The 16125-nt window shown below is 35.8% G+C and overlaps 1 protein-coding gene across 1 annotated transcript; it reads left to right on the forward strand.

Annotated features, from left to right (window-relative positions):
- The first annotated feature begins 5973 nt into the window (after window positions 1–5973).
- On the forward strand, window positions 5974–15915 carry il13ra2 (interleukin 13 receptor, alpha 2). The gene is made up of 10 exons (XM_053485194.1): window positions 5974–6054; window positions 6754–6873; window positions 7001–7152; window positions 9035–9188; window positions 10626–10746; window positions 11647–11831; window positions 11950–12101; window positions 13029–13173; window positions 13261–13381; window positions 15042–15915. Exons 2-10 carry the CDS (start codon window positions 6765–6767, stop codon window positions 15127–15129), a joined length of 1227 nt encoding a protein of 408 aa, XP_053341169.1. The 5' UTR covers window positions 5974–6054; window positions 6754–6764; the 3' UTR covers window positions 15130–15915.
- The last annotated feature ends 210 nt before the right edge of the window (window positions 15916–16125 follow it).

Consider the following 16125-nt stretch of genomic DNA (forward strand, 5'->3'; position numbering starts at 1 on the left):
TCCACAGGAACCTACAATATTACATCTTGAGAGTATGGAATGCAAACAAAGCATTAAAGCAAATCAGACACTGTACAGTTTATTGCATTGATGAGTGATGCTAGTTTAATGAAATACTTTTGAAGTAAGTCTTGCCTTTCTAACCTATCTGGTTTCCATGATTTTTATTTAGTTTATTTTTCATTTGCTTGTTTTTATGTGGCTTTTTACACTTCTTTCCTGTACTGTAAACATGAAGTAGTTATTAACCAGTGATGTGACCGGCATCAATCCCTGACAACTAATTGTAAAGAGCGCTATCCGGGATATTATTTATGTATTTATTGTATATTTATTCACTTTTTTTTTTTTACATGCAGTTAATTTTTACATACCTGACACTTTTTAATATCAGCACCAAAAATACGACTTATGTGCTGTTGTTTTTTATTTTATTGCAGTCAGGCCTGCCCAGCCCATGTTGAACAATTAAGGTTTTATTATTATTATTATTATTTTTTTATTAGTAGTATTTTTTTTTTATGGCCCACATTAAAAACATTTCAGGAGCCTTTCCACCTAAGCAGGAGTTGAATCATGCCCTGTTGTGCCTGAATCTTGACTGATCTGTTAAAAATCTGTTCCAAACATTTCCAAACATTTGTGTTTGTTTTTATCTTATCTTGGCATGTTGTGCAGAAATCCTGGTACCCTGTAATAATCTAACTCTACATAACATGGTTCTCATTAAACCTTAACTGATTAAACCTTAATATGAACCTTCAATACCATAAAGCACTATGAAGAAATAGAATTCTCTTGTATTTTATCATCCTGATAGTTAGCTTCAGATAAACTACCACATCTTTGCATTATCATTATTTCACATTGCAACTGCAAAACCTGTATGAAATTTACTTACTTACATTAGCGGCCTAATGTTCAGTCATGACATACTATATAGTCAGCAATATGAGCTTTACGCTGGTTTTATACGTTAGTTCCATCCATTGAGCAAGCCAATATATGCGCAACACTCTTTCAGACCATATTCAGTCAACACGGCAGGCAACATTACAATCATTTTTTTTTTACCTTTTTACGTCATACATGACTTATCTGATTTCTGATTTCATAAGACTGTAAACAACACAAATTGCATGTAACCTGGTACTTCGATTTGATTCCGATTAGGCTCACTTTCATATGTGTGTGTGTGTGTGTGTGTGTGTGTGTTTTCTTTAATGTAACCTCAGTTTAAAAAGTTGAATTGGGACTTGTGCAACTTGCAGCACTAGGAAAAATGGAGGATGACAGTAAAGAAACTTTTCACACTGAAAAAAATAATTTTAAACAGGTTAACAAAATAAATAAATAAATAAATAAATAAATAAATAAATAACCAGAATGTAGGTTTGTTTTGACTGCAGTGTGAACATAGCCTTAAATGTATGGTGGGGGTTACTCCTCTGGCAGTCAACACTGGTTCTCTTTATACATTCTTCATACAGGCCAAGGCATGCATAACACCGTATTGACAGATTTCTTTTTTTGTTCGATTCTTCTTTCAAGTCGTAACCACTGATCCTTAAGCCAGCTACATGACTGAATCATGTAATTCAAAATTCTGCATAAGAGGACATGTGCTCAAACACCTTTGATTGTCTCCTAGTCCAAATACCACCATGCTGATTGAATTTCTCATAGAAATGTCAGCGTCTCAAAAAACACAAAAGGGGAAATATTAAACCAGTGATGAGCTTTCTGTACAAGATAAAACACTTAGTCTATGTTCCAAAACTGCTGATGATAGTCTGACAAAAAGATAATGTGAAAACCCTTACTATGACTTGCCAATATTTTTTTTTTCCATCTATGAGCATTGCATTTCCACTCTGTTAAGAGCAGAACAATTTGTACATAAACTGTGTAATGCTATGTTGGATTAAGATGATAATGGTACATTATGCAATTGCAATAAAGTGCTTCTGTGCCAGTAATGTAATCTGCCCCGGAATGCAAGCTGTAGACTGCCATTTCTTTTGCCTCCTTCACTTCACTTACATTCCACGTACAATTTTTCCATTCCTTAAAGCAACGTGTATATTTTCTACTCCCATTCAAGTCCTTTTTTTCAGTTATTTATTTGTTGCATAGAAAACTATACTGCACATTAATGATTGTTTTAGCATGTGAGCAAGAACTCACATCAGGTTACGTCAATAAAGATGGGTTTGGAGATCAAGCATCCACAGTGCATACTGGCTATTGATCTCCTTGCAGAGCTGTATTATTCTGTAAAAAAAAAAAAAAGAAAGAAAGAAAAAAATTGTCAGGACATTATGATTCCTGCAAAGATGTGCGTGTAGATAGATGTTTTGTATGAAACATGACTTTGTTTGCATGCCCAGATCCTCTGTGATCAACTTGTCATTCCTGTATAAACTCTGTACAAAAGTATTAGGACATTTCTTAAGAAACATGAACGGCTTCAGGTCCCAAAAGAAAAAAAATTAAATAAAATGACCTTTTTTTCCTATTTTGTTTGTGTCTTCATTTCATTATTATTTTTTTAAATGTGGGATGGATGTTCACTGTATTTCTCTAATGTCCGTCAATGGCTCCAAATACATAGAAGGCATCATCCTGTTGATTATGCAAAATAACTGGAACAATAAGTTGTTACTGATGGTTTAAGGTTAGATGAAATAATTTTGCATCACTGCAACTCTGTGGAATGAAATTCAGAATGAGAACTGTAGTGAATATACTTTGCTGTAAAAAGAAAAAAAAAAAGTTTTTTTCCCCTTGCTTATTTTTTTAATACTTTTACTTTTCACCCCAGGCCTGATTACTGCCAGACCTGTCGAATCAAGAAACCATTTAAATAGAACCCATCTAACAAAGTAAAGCATTCACAAACAAAGTAATTGCCATGTGTCAGTCTGTAAAGAGTTACAAAACCATTTTAAAGGCTTGTGCATGATGAGAACCATCATGCACAAATGGAGAAAACTTGGAACAGTGGTGACCCTTCCCAGGAGTGGCTGGCCTACCAAAATTACTCCAAGAGCATGACGATGACTCATCCAGAAGAAATCTAAAAGAAAAGAAATCTAAAGAAATGCAGGCCTTATTTCTCTCAGTTAACATCGGAAAAAACAAACACTTAGGCTCATCTCACATTTGCCATAAAAAAATCTTGATTATCTATATTCTGTGGACTGATTATTGACTTCATTGAAGTTGAACTTTATTGAAGGCATGAGTCCTGTTACGTCAGGCGTAAAACTAACACAACATTTTAATTAAAAGAACATTATACCAACAGTCAAACATGGTGGTGGTAGCATGTTGGTCTGGGGCTGCTTTGCCATGGTCATCCAGATCCTGGATCCTGGATGACCGTGCATAATTGATCTACCAGAAAATCCTAAAGGAGAATATCTGGCTATCTCTTTGTGACCTCATAGTCAAATGCACTTGGGTTATGCGGCAGGACAATGATCCGGAACACATCAGCACGTCCACCTCTGAATGGTTTACAAACAACCCCACAATTTACGGTTTTGGAGTGGCTTAGTAATACACAGTCTTAAATCTGATTGAAATGCTGTGGCATGACCTTAATCAGGCTGTTTATGTTTAAAACCCCCAATCTTCAATGTGGCTGAATTAAAACAATTCCACAGGGAAGAGTGGGACAAAATCATTGCCTACACATTGATGTAAAAGACTCACTAGATGTTATCGTAAATGCTTGATTGCAGTTGTTGCCACCAAGGGTGGCACAACCACTTATTAGATTTAGGGGGCCAATGCTTTTTCATATAGGATAGGGCCAGGCAGGTTTGGACACAGTGTTTTTTTTTTTTTCATTAGTGGATGAAATTATAATTTAAAACCGGATTTTGTATTTATTTAGGTTAGTTTTGTTTAATATTTTTTTAACGATCTGAATAATTACATTTTGACCAAAACAGGGGAAAAATATCAAAAACAGGAAAAAATATTTTTTCACAGCAACGGTACGTTTACAGCTGTATATTAAGTTAATTAGTTACAGTAGAGTTTATAAACCAATGCATGTGAAACTTTGACTTATCTCTTACTCTTACACGGACCACAGAAGCATATATTTCTGCAAAATTCTGATAAACAACACATTGTTTCCTATATCAGCTTTTGGGTAGTGTCACATCGAGTTTTGACGAGCCTCCGCAGTTCTAAGAAAAGTGTACGAATTCCCTGGAAAACCGGTAACACATTCTGGAAGGAAAGAAGTAAGGAAGGAAGGAAATAAATCTGCCGTAGGGACAGAAAACAACCATGATGAATCTTTGTCTCGTTATTCTCAGTAACAAATTACTTAGCATCAGTTGCCTCAAGGTCCAACCCACAAGAGACTGCCTTTCACCAAATGTAAATCCAAATACATTTCATTTGCGTACTACGAAGTGGCTATGTGCGTGAAATCCACATCAAAGGCTTTAGTAATTTCCAGGGAAACCATTTGTTTTTGATGGTTGGCGCATTTACTGATATAAAAATATTCTCCTGATACACAAGGGGCTATACCAGCAACATAATGTATGCTTTGACTTTAAAGAGGCAGGTGAAGGGGTGGGGAGGCGATTGGTTGGGCCAGGGTAACTGTCCTTGCTTTTGAGGGACACTTTTATTTCCCTGAGATGAGTCTGTGGAATTCTGGAGAAACCTGATGAGTTACAGTATAATGCTGGTAATGATAAGTTACTGATGAGGCACAATGAGTCTGGATGACTTCCTCTGTATTTGTTTTGCACCTCTCATCCCTTCCTCCATACCTTTCTTCATACAGTACAACACTGATCCAATCGTTTCATCGTGACCTGTTTCTACTGTTCTAGATTGCAATGTCTCAACCCTGACTCACAGACCATGCATCAATGCAGAGATGCAGGAAATTGCAAAATTATTGAAGATGCTTCTGCTGTGTGTAAGTTATGCTGTGGACCTGTTAAATTGACAGTGCTAAGAGATTTGTTTATTCTTTGGCATAAAACCCATATACAAGCTTTTCTGATGAACACACTGATAAGCAGCCGGAGTCATGATTCTTCGTTCGGTTTTGTCCTGTCTTATTACTAGACGCTTCAATAGCAAGTCCTTGTAAGTGGTACTGTAAAGTCTTTTTTACTGTGTGTGAAATGTTTTTCACTCATGGGTGGTCCTCTCTTTCTCATTAGTACTAGAAAAAGTGGTTTAAATCATTCAAGTAATGTGATATTTTTATTAACTTCTAGAAATTAATATTAAAATATCACGGTTGTGACAGAAAAGACTGCATTTCCATTTAAGTGTCCAAGAGTCCAAATGTCCACATAACTCGTTAATCGGGCGCAGGATGGTTCTGAAATGCAATTCCTTGACAAATATATATTTGAACTCATGATAATATCTAATATTTCAAACATATACTACTTTTTTATATTTAGACAAAGCAGATTCAATACTAATGGCTAAGCATTTAGGAAATATTTCATTCATCTTTATCCCTGCACAGCGGGTATATACCCTGAATAACATGGCACTATACATGTACACTCCCATTCTCATCCCTAGGGCAGTTTATCCTGTCTGCAGAACACACAGAAAACCCACATGGACACAGGAACAACATATAAACCTCTGTTTGTGATTTGTGATATGAACCCATGAAACCACACACTATATTTCTTGCAGTTTTCAAACTTCCAGATAAATTGACTGATGCAAAAAGGTTCAACATCTGTCAGTTTTCCTCATGGTGGATAAAAGAGGGTAGATAAAAGACCACAGATTAATCAATTCACTATCTTTTTTTTTTTTTCTTTTTTCTTTTTACAGATAAACACAGACACAAACAAAGTGCTTTCCTGGGTAATGTCTGGTGGTAAGGCATTTTTGTTCCCTGTAGGTGGAGCCATATCTGTAAGGGGGAGCTGTCTGAACAAAAGGCAGTGTACAATCAGACAGCTTTCAGAGGAGAGTGTGTAAACACACACTGAGAGCATCACTAAAGAAGTGCCCCATCTTGCCATTCAAGAACATTAGGTGAGTTATTCTATGATTCTTGTGCTTTTGGATATGCTTTTAGGTTTCTTCTTTCAATTTTTTTGCTTTGCTGTAAAAAAGAAAAAAGGCTCTTTTTTTTACTCCCCTCCCCCCTTTAAAAAAAAAAAAAAAAAAATCTTTTCTTGATGTCTTTGACTCTACATGTGGGTCCGGTGTTACCTGCTAAAATAATAACTTATTACACAAACTATAATCCTTATACAAGCCTTATGAGGCATGTCTTGTAATGGCAAGTCTTGACAGCATCGGTATATACATTGTTCCAATGTTTAATATTTTCTCTGGAGTTCTTGCCAGTGATGCGTGGGTGGGGGTGAAAATTCGGCTTCAACCGACTTATGGTTATGACATTTTACAGGTGTGTTTCTCTTGTGCTCGATTTAATAAATCAGGTAGCGTTAACACACTTATCTCTACTGTGAAGTTTTCTAACTGGGAAAATCTTCCACATTGTATCCACACATTTCTTTTTTTTTTTTTTTTTTTTTTTTTTTTAGACCTTACATAAGCTTAGCAGTACTGTCTTAAATAAGTGTCTACATGAGTGTATTTAAACAAACATACAATAATGTTAAAAATAAATAATGGCTCTTTAAACCTCAAACTCTCTCTAAAAATCCCCATTTGAAACACATATCCTTCACATAAACATTTACCTGCCTCTTGTCCCCTTCTCAGGAATAAGACAAATGCACAAAAGAATGACTTCACCTCAAACATTGTCCTGGATGTGTTTAGTCACCTTTGTTTTATTGACTAAGCACACTTCACACTCAGTCACTCAGTCAGGCGTGCCAGGTAAGCTTTCCGAATTCCCTAGGACTCTCCATTCTGACTAACAAACCTTGTCTGTATTGAAATGATAATGACTCATTAACAAGCAGTGTCTCTTCTGACACACACACACGCCTTTTCTTTTCCTCAGTGGATCCTCCAGAAAACATAAAGGTCATCGATCCAGACCATCTGGGATATTTAAGAGTTGAATGGAGTCCGCCAAGCAGCTTGCAAGACGTCACGAACTGCAATGTTCGTTACCAGCTCCGATTTTATGACGCATACACGGGGAGATGGAAGGTATGTAGAAAGATGCCCTAACAAATCTGTCTGTGTATTTTTAAACACTTCTGTAGCATGAACATACAGTCCAGGGCAGTGGTGTTTATGAACAAATAAGATGTGTTAGATAAAGAAAATCCAACAAACTTAATGAAAGAAACAAGGAAAAAGAAGTTAATTTTATTAACTAAGCTGAAGCACTTCTTGATAGAGAAGACTTTTCTTATATTGTCTTGGAAGCTTGGAATGCCTTGGAAGGCATTTCTCTTGAACTTTTAGATAAAATAACTGTTATCTCTTGTACCAATCAAAGTCGTGCATAATTTAAATTTCACCCATGTACCACAGCTTTTAGTGTGTGTGTGTGTGTGTGTGTGTGTGTGTGTGTGTATATATATATATATATATATATATATATATATATATATATATATACTTTTCAAAGTTCTATACAGCGTGACCAGACCTTGACATGACATTGCTAGGATTTTAGTTGTTTATGTATTTATTTATTTTTTAGATATTATTTTTGGTCAAAAAAATGTCATTGGGTGTGGCCAAAAAAACAACATACGCAATTATCTATTATCAATAACGACTTTCTGTTTCTTTTTTTATTTGTGTGTGTGTGTGTGTGTGTGTGTGTGTGTGTGTGTATACTGTAAAAGTGTTTTCTCTTTGTCACATGTAGTACCAAAAAAAACACTAATAACACAGTTGCAGATACAGTATAATGCATCATCAAGAAGCGCTACTAGAAAGGATGACATAATGTGTGTGACCTAGTAGGGGATTGTTGTTAGCTAATTAACTTTGTGCTACTGTAGCTAACACACTGTACTGTAAGCAACAGGGATGCTGACTGTGAACTCTAGCTAAATGTTACAAATAAAATGCTGCATTTACATCACGTCTAATTAAAACAATCATTTAAGTTGTGAGTTCTGGTTTTTCAGGTTAAAGATGCATTTTGACTCAGGCTGAACAAAACTATTTTGTGGTGCAATAATTCCTGAATGCTGCTAGAACCTGGACAGGACGTTTAAAATTTGTCTTGATGCTGTATGTGTACCTTTTTTAGTCCCATGTCAGAATGCACTATATGTTCCTGCAAAGACAAAGAAGCAATTAAGCATTGGTGCTGCTGAACATTGTTCACTTTATCGGCATTGTGTACAGTTATTCTTGGCCCAGATCACAGCTTGGGAGTTACCCAGAATTAGGATTCAGTTCCATGGAAGACTTCAGGCAGAAGAAAAAAAAAATCTATTTCTTAAAAAAGAAAAAAAGAGGCAAGCTAAATATAACCTAGCATTTAATACAATCACTATGGCCGAGGGCCCAATCTCTTCTCATACAAATATAGCATAAACTGTTAAACGCTTAAAGAATAATGTTGTTTTTAATATATGTGTAATTGTTTTACACTTAAATTCAATGCAATCCTAACCAGATCTATTTGCAGTGCAGTTCGTATTATACATTGACACCATGAATTCAGGAATAATATGGCACCTGCATAAATCAAAGCTATTCAGTAACAATATATCAACAAGAAAATCAAGTTCTAGACCTTTATTACCGTGCAAAACCAGAACAGACTCGGTGCTGGAATGTCGTGCGTTTTCCATGCACAAAGCAGAAACAGTTTTCATCTTACACTTTTTTAATGCAATATTTCATTTCTCCTTTAGCTTCTGTTTTTTTATCTGCCTAAGATTAAGAGCTATTTTCATGTAGACAAGTGGGTTTTAATCCTCATTCCCTTTTACACTGTTGCAGCATCAGATTTCTAAACAGCCAGCAGCTTATATAACTTTTGCAGCATTTGTTTTGTCAAGGATGTTAATATTTGTTCCTTTGAGAGATGACATGATCTGTGCCTGTGTGTGTTTCCCAGGGTGTGCGGACGTCCAAGCTATCGTACATGGCCCAGTTTAACCTGGAGAAACCCATCCAGGTCCGGATGCTGACCCTGCTGAAGGGACCATGTACCAATGGGACAGAAATGACGGGAGAGGAAATCGAGTTTGTGCAAACGCCCGAGCGCAAAGGTATGCTGGGATCATATACTGTACTGTACATCATGCCACTAGGCTGACCTACATTATAACCTGTGTTAGGTCCAATTTGTCTAAACCAAAAACTTGAAGAAAAACAAAACCATTTGACATTATTTTGGGAATTGATCACAATAAACAGCTGTCTAATTAGAGAGGTTTACTGTTAAACCCTGAGTGGTTATTGGCAAGATTTGTGTTTATTCAGTGTGAGGACAAATGAACACAGTGTTTATGCAAAGCCAAATCTAATTTTTCCTAGAACACCATCTCTTTCTATTTTACAAGTGGTGGTTTTTGCCTAAATGATAGTTAAAATAAAAAAAACAGAGTGAAATGAAAATTCACTTTAATTCAAATTCCCTTTAATTTATTACTTGTTTATATGAGCCCTCATAAGAATGATTTGTTCTCAGTGTGTTATTACTCAAGGTAAAAGTCAGTTTGAATAAAGTCAGTCCTTTATTCAGTCTTGGTATTTGAGGATTCAAATATTTATAGTTAGAGATTCCCTTAAGGACGATAAATCAGGCAGCATTAGGTTTTAATATATGGCTGTTTCTCAAGTCCTAAGTGCATGCTTGAGTTTATCCCTCATCATAAAATGTGTTTCTACAGGCCAACAGCTTCAAAGGAAGCCCCCTTTACTTTTATGCAGAAACTGCACATGATCAAATTGTCCTCGAGCCCGTTATTAAACGTGATCAAATGTGGTCCTTGTTTAGCGGAAAATTTAGCCACAATGACTAACTGTCCTTCCTCAGTTTAACCGCTATATGACCTAGAGTTGGCAAGAAAGGGACAGGCTTATATTGTTTCAAATATTCCCACAGCAGTATAAGTCAGGATAAAGTTCATAATGATTCGTCAGCATTTGACATCGAATAAAGAGAAAAGGTTAACGAGAGCCGCACCACAAGATGTTCTACTGTGTAAGAGTCCTAACGCATTCGAGGGACGAATGAAACAGGAGTATGTGAGAGTGCTTATGAGACGCACGGGAAGACCTTTCCGTTTGGAGATGGCGCGGGATTATTAATTAATGAACAAAAAGGAAAACAAAAGAAAACTGAAAATACAAAATAAAAAAAGCTTCACCGTCTACGCCAGAACGGACAGGGCCAGGTGAAGCCCGTTCCCGTTCATTTTCGTGTGACTCTGTCCCTCATGAGACCTGCGTCGTTACATACTATTTTATCCATGAAGTTGTTAACTGCTGTAACACTATTTGACACTTCTGGCGAATTGATCAGGCACACAGCAAAATCATCAACCTAGTATAAGACAGGGAATGAGTATTAACCTTTTTTAAATCAGAAAGATAGAATTGAGTACCTTACAGTACAGTAAGTGCTCACTTAAACAGATTGAAATCTTTGCTCTGTACAGATAAACACATGGTTTTAATGTTGGAATTGTTATCTGTCCCAGGTGTCGCTGGCTCAAGAATAGAGGATTTTCAGTGCATTTATTTTAACAAGGAATACATGGAATGCACGTGGGAGCCTGGACCTGTTAAGCCACTCAACTCAAAATACTACCTATACTACTGGTACATGATTCTTTACTTAATCTAAGCCACCTGTAAGAGGTCTGATACCATCTAAATTAAGAAATATAAAAAATAAAATGCTTGCAAAAGCTAGATGTAATCAGTAATGGATTTATGAAGTCAACTTATTAAATAGAATACATACATGTGTACACAAAAGTGAGTACACCCCTCACATTTCAGCAATCACTTTATTATAAGTTCTCAAGGGACAATGAAAATTGTATATACTCTAGGGTAGTTAATATGCAGTTTATATAACAGTACAGATTTACTGTCCTCTAACAATAACTCAACATGCAGAATTTATTGTCAAAATAGCTGCCAATGAAAATGAGTACACCCCAAGTGAACACGTCAAAACTGTCTCCAAAGTGTCCAAAGTATTTTGTGTGAGCGCTATTGTTATCTAGCACGACCTTAATCCTCCTGGGCCTGAAATTCACCAGAGCTGCACATATTGTTGCTGGGATTCTCTTCCACTCCTCCATAATGATATCATGGAGCGGCTGGGTGTTAGACACATGGAGCTTCCACTTGAGGACGCCTCACAGGTGTTCAATAGGATTCAGGTCTGAAGACATACTTGGCCACTGACAAACACATGGACATGATGAATAGGACACGTGCATTTGCATGATTAAAGATGTACAGCTGTTATCACATTTGTTGCCAGCTACAGTATTTTTACAATAATGATTGTATGTTAAGTTATTTTCAGAGAACAGTAAATCTGTACTGTTATACAAGCTGCACATTGACTACTCTAATATATCCAAGTTTCATTTCTATAGTATTGTCCTTTGAGAAGATATACTAAAATGTTTGCTGAAATTATAAACTTGTTTGATATATATATATAAACTTGTTGAGTGGTTTAAATCTGTCCTATTTCCTCAGGCACAGAGAAAATAAAGAAACAATGGAATGTCCAGAGTATGTCCTAACTGATGAGCGCCGCCTGGGATGTAGATTCCCTCCCTGGTCTCTTATGGAATTTTCTGAATTTAACATTTGTGTGAATGGCTCTTCTGAGCAGGGAGATTTGGAACCGGCCTTCTTCTCCCTGGCAGTCCAAAACCATGGTAAACACACTTCCTCATCGTCATGGCTCAAAACTTGAGCTAGACTAGGCTAGACAATTTGGATGGCTTGGTACATGGCTGGATCATTCCTAAAAATTCCATTTTCTCTGTCGCACAGTCAAACCTGCAGCAGTATCTGAAATACATATAGCTTCTAATGACACCCTGGTGCATGTAGCGTGGGCCAATCCATCAGGTCCTGTTCCAGAGCAGTGTCTGGAGTACGAGCTTGAAATAACCACAGTCAACCCCAACGGCAGCGAGAAACAGGTGAGCATTCTGCATTTCGCACACGTTACTATGGGTGGACTGGGCTGGATTTGACGGAATTTGATTATGAAAACATTCTCATTGTATATCCACGCTTCTGAATTACTGTTCTCTACTCAGGAATCTTTTATTCTTAGCAATCCAAACAATACGGCATTTTAACAAAGAGCTTTTTAGTTAATCAGAAAAGCATTTCCTGCTAATGTACAATCAGGGTGAAACTGCCTAGTGTGATGTCGCACAGGAGCTGTCTTACAAAAGCATACACCATTGACGTCATAAAACCACAAATGTTTTTAGATGCCAGGTGCAGGTTTGACATTTACTAGTTTGCCCCTACTTGCTTTTCCTGATGCAACCTCTTCTGTTTTCGCAACTTAAATGTAAATAGTACTTTAATTTTCATGCAAAAATGTATCACACAAAGCTTACCCCCAAGTTGCAATTTTATACACACCATTATACTAACAGATATCCTATAGTATCCCTGATTTAAATTTCTTATACTGTATCACTTATTTTGCACATTTTTATTAGCCAGCAATAAGTTTGTTATATTACATATTATTATTATTATTATTATTATTATTATTGCTGTAGCATGTTGTTATAGGAATAAAAAGTAAATAATAACCCTGTACTTGCGTACATCTCTATCAATGTAATTGTATAGATGATGTTGGTGTATATATATATTTTATATACATGTTTTATATATACTCCATATACTTTATATTTCATTTAATAGATTAATAAGACTTTATCAATCCCTTATTGATTCTGATTACATCTAAAGTATATATTTACCACCTACTGTATGTATGTACACATATTTATTAGTTGCCTGAATAGCTACTGTAAACTCAGCACAGAGGTCAATCATAATCATTTGCACTGATTCCTCCACCCCATCCCCCTTTTACACAGACAGCCGTGATCGAGGAGACAGCATTTGATTACTCTCAGGATCCTGAAACTGAAAGAAGCTGCTTCCGGGTCAGATCTAAAATCAATATTTACTGTGCCGATGATGGCTTCTGGAGCGATTGGAGCCAAGTGAGATGCATTCCAGGTATAGTACAACAGAACAATGTGCATTCCTTATGCTGATGTCCATGCCCTAGACATGAACCCTAAATCCACTTCCTTTTATCTACAGAGACAGAAATAATTTCTTGTGAAAGACCTAATTCTCTCCTCCTGCTACTGTTCGCCATTATATGCGGTATCATCGTTTTGGTCAGTACCACCTGCCTCATACTATGGATGCTCAGGAAGATGTAAGTTTATGAATTAAAGATTACTTAAAATGGTGGTTAATGGGCTGTTTGATTGAGTAATACATGAAAGACACAGTCAGGATTAGAGCTGTAACTAACAATTATTTAAATTACTGATCATGAATTACCAATTAGCACAGTTCATTAATTACCTTTTAGCATTTCAATTAACTAATTAATTTGATTGAAGGTTACTACAAAATATTTTACTCTTTTAAACTAGGTTTAATTATATAACTGGTGACTAACTACTAAAAAACAATACTGATATTTATGAGACAACCTGTCACAGCATGAGAAGTTCTTATAAATACCAAACGCTCCAGTTAAAGCTGATGGAATTCTGTATGATGTACTGTAACTGCACTAGTACTCAAACCTGTATGGTGAAATGCAGGAAGTTTGGTTGGATGATCTGAGTGAATGCAGTCTCTGATTGCAGACTAGTGCATGTGGTTAAGTACTTAAACATTATTTTTAAGCGATGAAATGTATACAGGTTTTAAACTTCGTTTGAACAAGTTTATTTAAAACTATAATTTAGTGTTCCATTCAAAGTGATCAGAATTACGCTGATAAGTATCACATCATTTCCGACCTCAGGAAATTATCGGCAGTTTGCCACTGTTCACAAGTTTGTACAAGTTTATATGTTTCCAAGTTGAATTCCTGAGAAAATAAAAAGAACTTCACATCTGTTTTCACTTTATCAAAATGTAATGAACCATGACTTCAAAAACTGAGGGCCACACCAAACTATGACAGTGCGTTACTGTCACACACCCAGTATTCTGTAAAATGTTTCTCTGCTAATTGTATTTCTCATCATGTCGTAGGTGCGTTTATAACTGTGATTTAGTCAATTATTTGCATAAATACCAATATCGTATTTTGCTAAGTAAAATACTCTGATCCTATTACTCTGGTATAGGAAATTTATTCATTCATTTAAGAAGAATTTTTAACATATCAAACCATCATACCATACCAACGTACCATCTGTAGTACCATCCCTCTGGCTAAATATAATATTTTATAATAGGGCTTTAAAGATATGCAAAAATATGTATACCTGTATGAAAAGCAAGTAATAAAATCAGATAAGGTATAAAGTCGATTTATAATTGTTGACAAACACAGTTCCAACGAGGACATTCCAAAGTTTCTTGTTTCTTCATTACCAATCAAAATTACTAACATAAAAACATAAAATGTCATGAGTACTGTACACAGAAAATCATCCACCAGACTATCAAATGTGTTTACTATCCAAATGACACATTACAGCTAACTGATATAACCGAATAAACTTAAATATTTTAGTTATTCATTTATTTTGGTGATTATTTGTTGCAGCAGATTAAGGGCGCACCCACATATTGCCTTTATCTCTAGTTAAGGTTGATAGTTTTACCACCCAGTCAGACAGAGTTACATTGACTAAAGGTTGCATCATAACACCCCATTGTTCAATGTTCCAGTATTACAGAACATCCTGAAGTCTTTGGTTCCTCAGATAACATACAGAACAAAAAGAGGGTTTTAACTACATTGAGAAATCAGGGCAAAGTGTGCTCTCTGATTTCTGATTGAAGCCCCAGTTTTACCAGTCATATCATGTTACGTTCATCATCCTGTTCCCTTTTGTGTCTCTGTCCAGGTGGAAGAACAGAAATAAACAGAAGCATGTTATCCGTGATCTGTACCAGAGGAAGGTGCTCCTTCCCATATTCAGCCCTGTGCCTTAAACACTCATTTCATCAGCCGGTTGGCTGGTGGACACTGCAGCATATACAAGTACATTTGGATTCTCTGTCAGTTCCCAACCATCTGGTTACAGCACTGAATGATTCGAGTCTGGACATTGGTTTTCTTAAGATGCACAATGGAATATTTTGTATACATCCTGCACTTTTTACAAAGACTGTAGTCACTCTCTCACAAAAAAAAAAAAAAAAAATCACAATATCTGTGGCAGCATAGCACTACCAAACAGTGTTTTCTTTCTGAATGTATTTTCTGTTTGTCATTTTTAGTAAAATATTGTACAGATGAATTAAAAGTCACTCAGTAAATGCCAGGATTCTTGCCAACATTTAAACAATTATACACTGTACATTTTATTGATTATATTTTTTTTACCATGTTATTTTTTTTTATGAAAGTTATTGTCTATTTCACTAACAACACTATCATTTCAATAATGTATCCTTGTGAACAAAAATTAGGTAAATATGTCGAATTGTGTATATTGTGTTGATGCGACGCAATGTTTGTGTTCATCTCCAATAATGGCAGCACCAGGCAAACATAAGACTATTAAAAAATGCACAAGCCTTTCTGAGAGAAATGTAGATTTCGTGATTAAATAACACTGAACTTTGACTAGTGCGTCGTTACTTGTTGTCTTAGGACTAGAACAAGCTCCTTTCTATATAGATTCTGTCAGCGGACGCATGCCTCACATAGCCACTGGACTTTCTTATTAATTCTTGACGTCATTTTTATTATGCTGGGAAGTTTCTTTTTTTTTTTTTTTTTTGTAAAATATGTATTTTCTGAGAAAATGTTTTAATAAAATGTTAAAATTTTATTAATAATAAATATCTAAGGTAAGGTTCTTATTTATTGCCAAATGAACCAAGAGATTATTTTGACTAACCAGAAAATAATTGACAGATAAACTGGAAATTCTTGACTGATTAGTCAATTAATCTAACAATCAATCAAAGAGTTGATAGATT

This window comes from Clarias gariepinus, chromosome 24 (genome assembly GCF_024256425.1).
Source record: "Clarias gariepinus isolate MV-2021 ecotype Netherlands chromosome 24, CGAR_prim_01v2, whole genome shotgun sequence".
In the NCBI taxonomy this organism is placed as follows: domain Eukaryota; kingdom Metazoa; phylum Chordata; class Actinopteri; order Siluriformes; family Clariidae; genus Clarias; species Clarias gariepinus.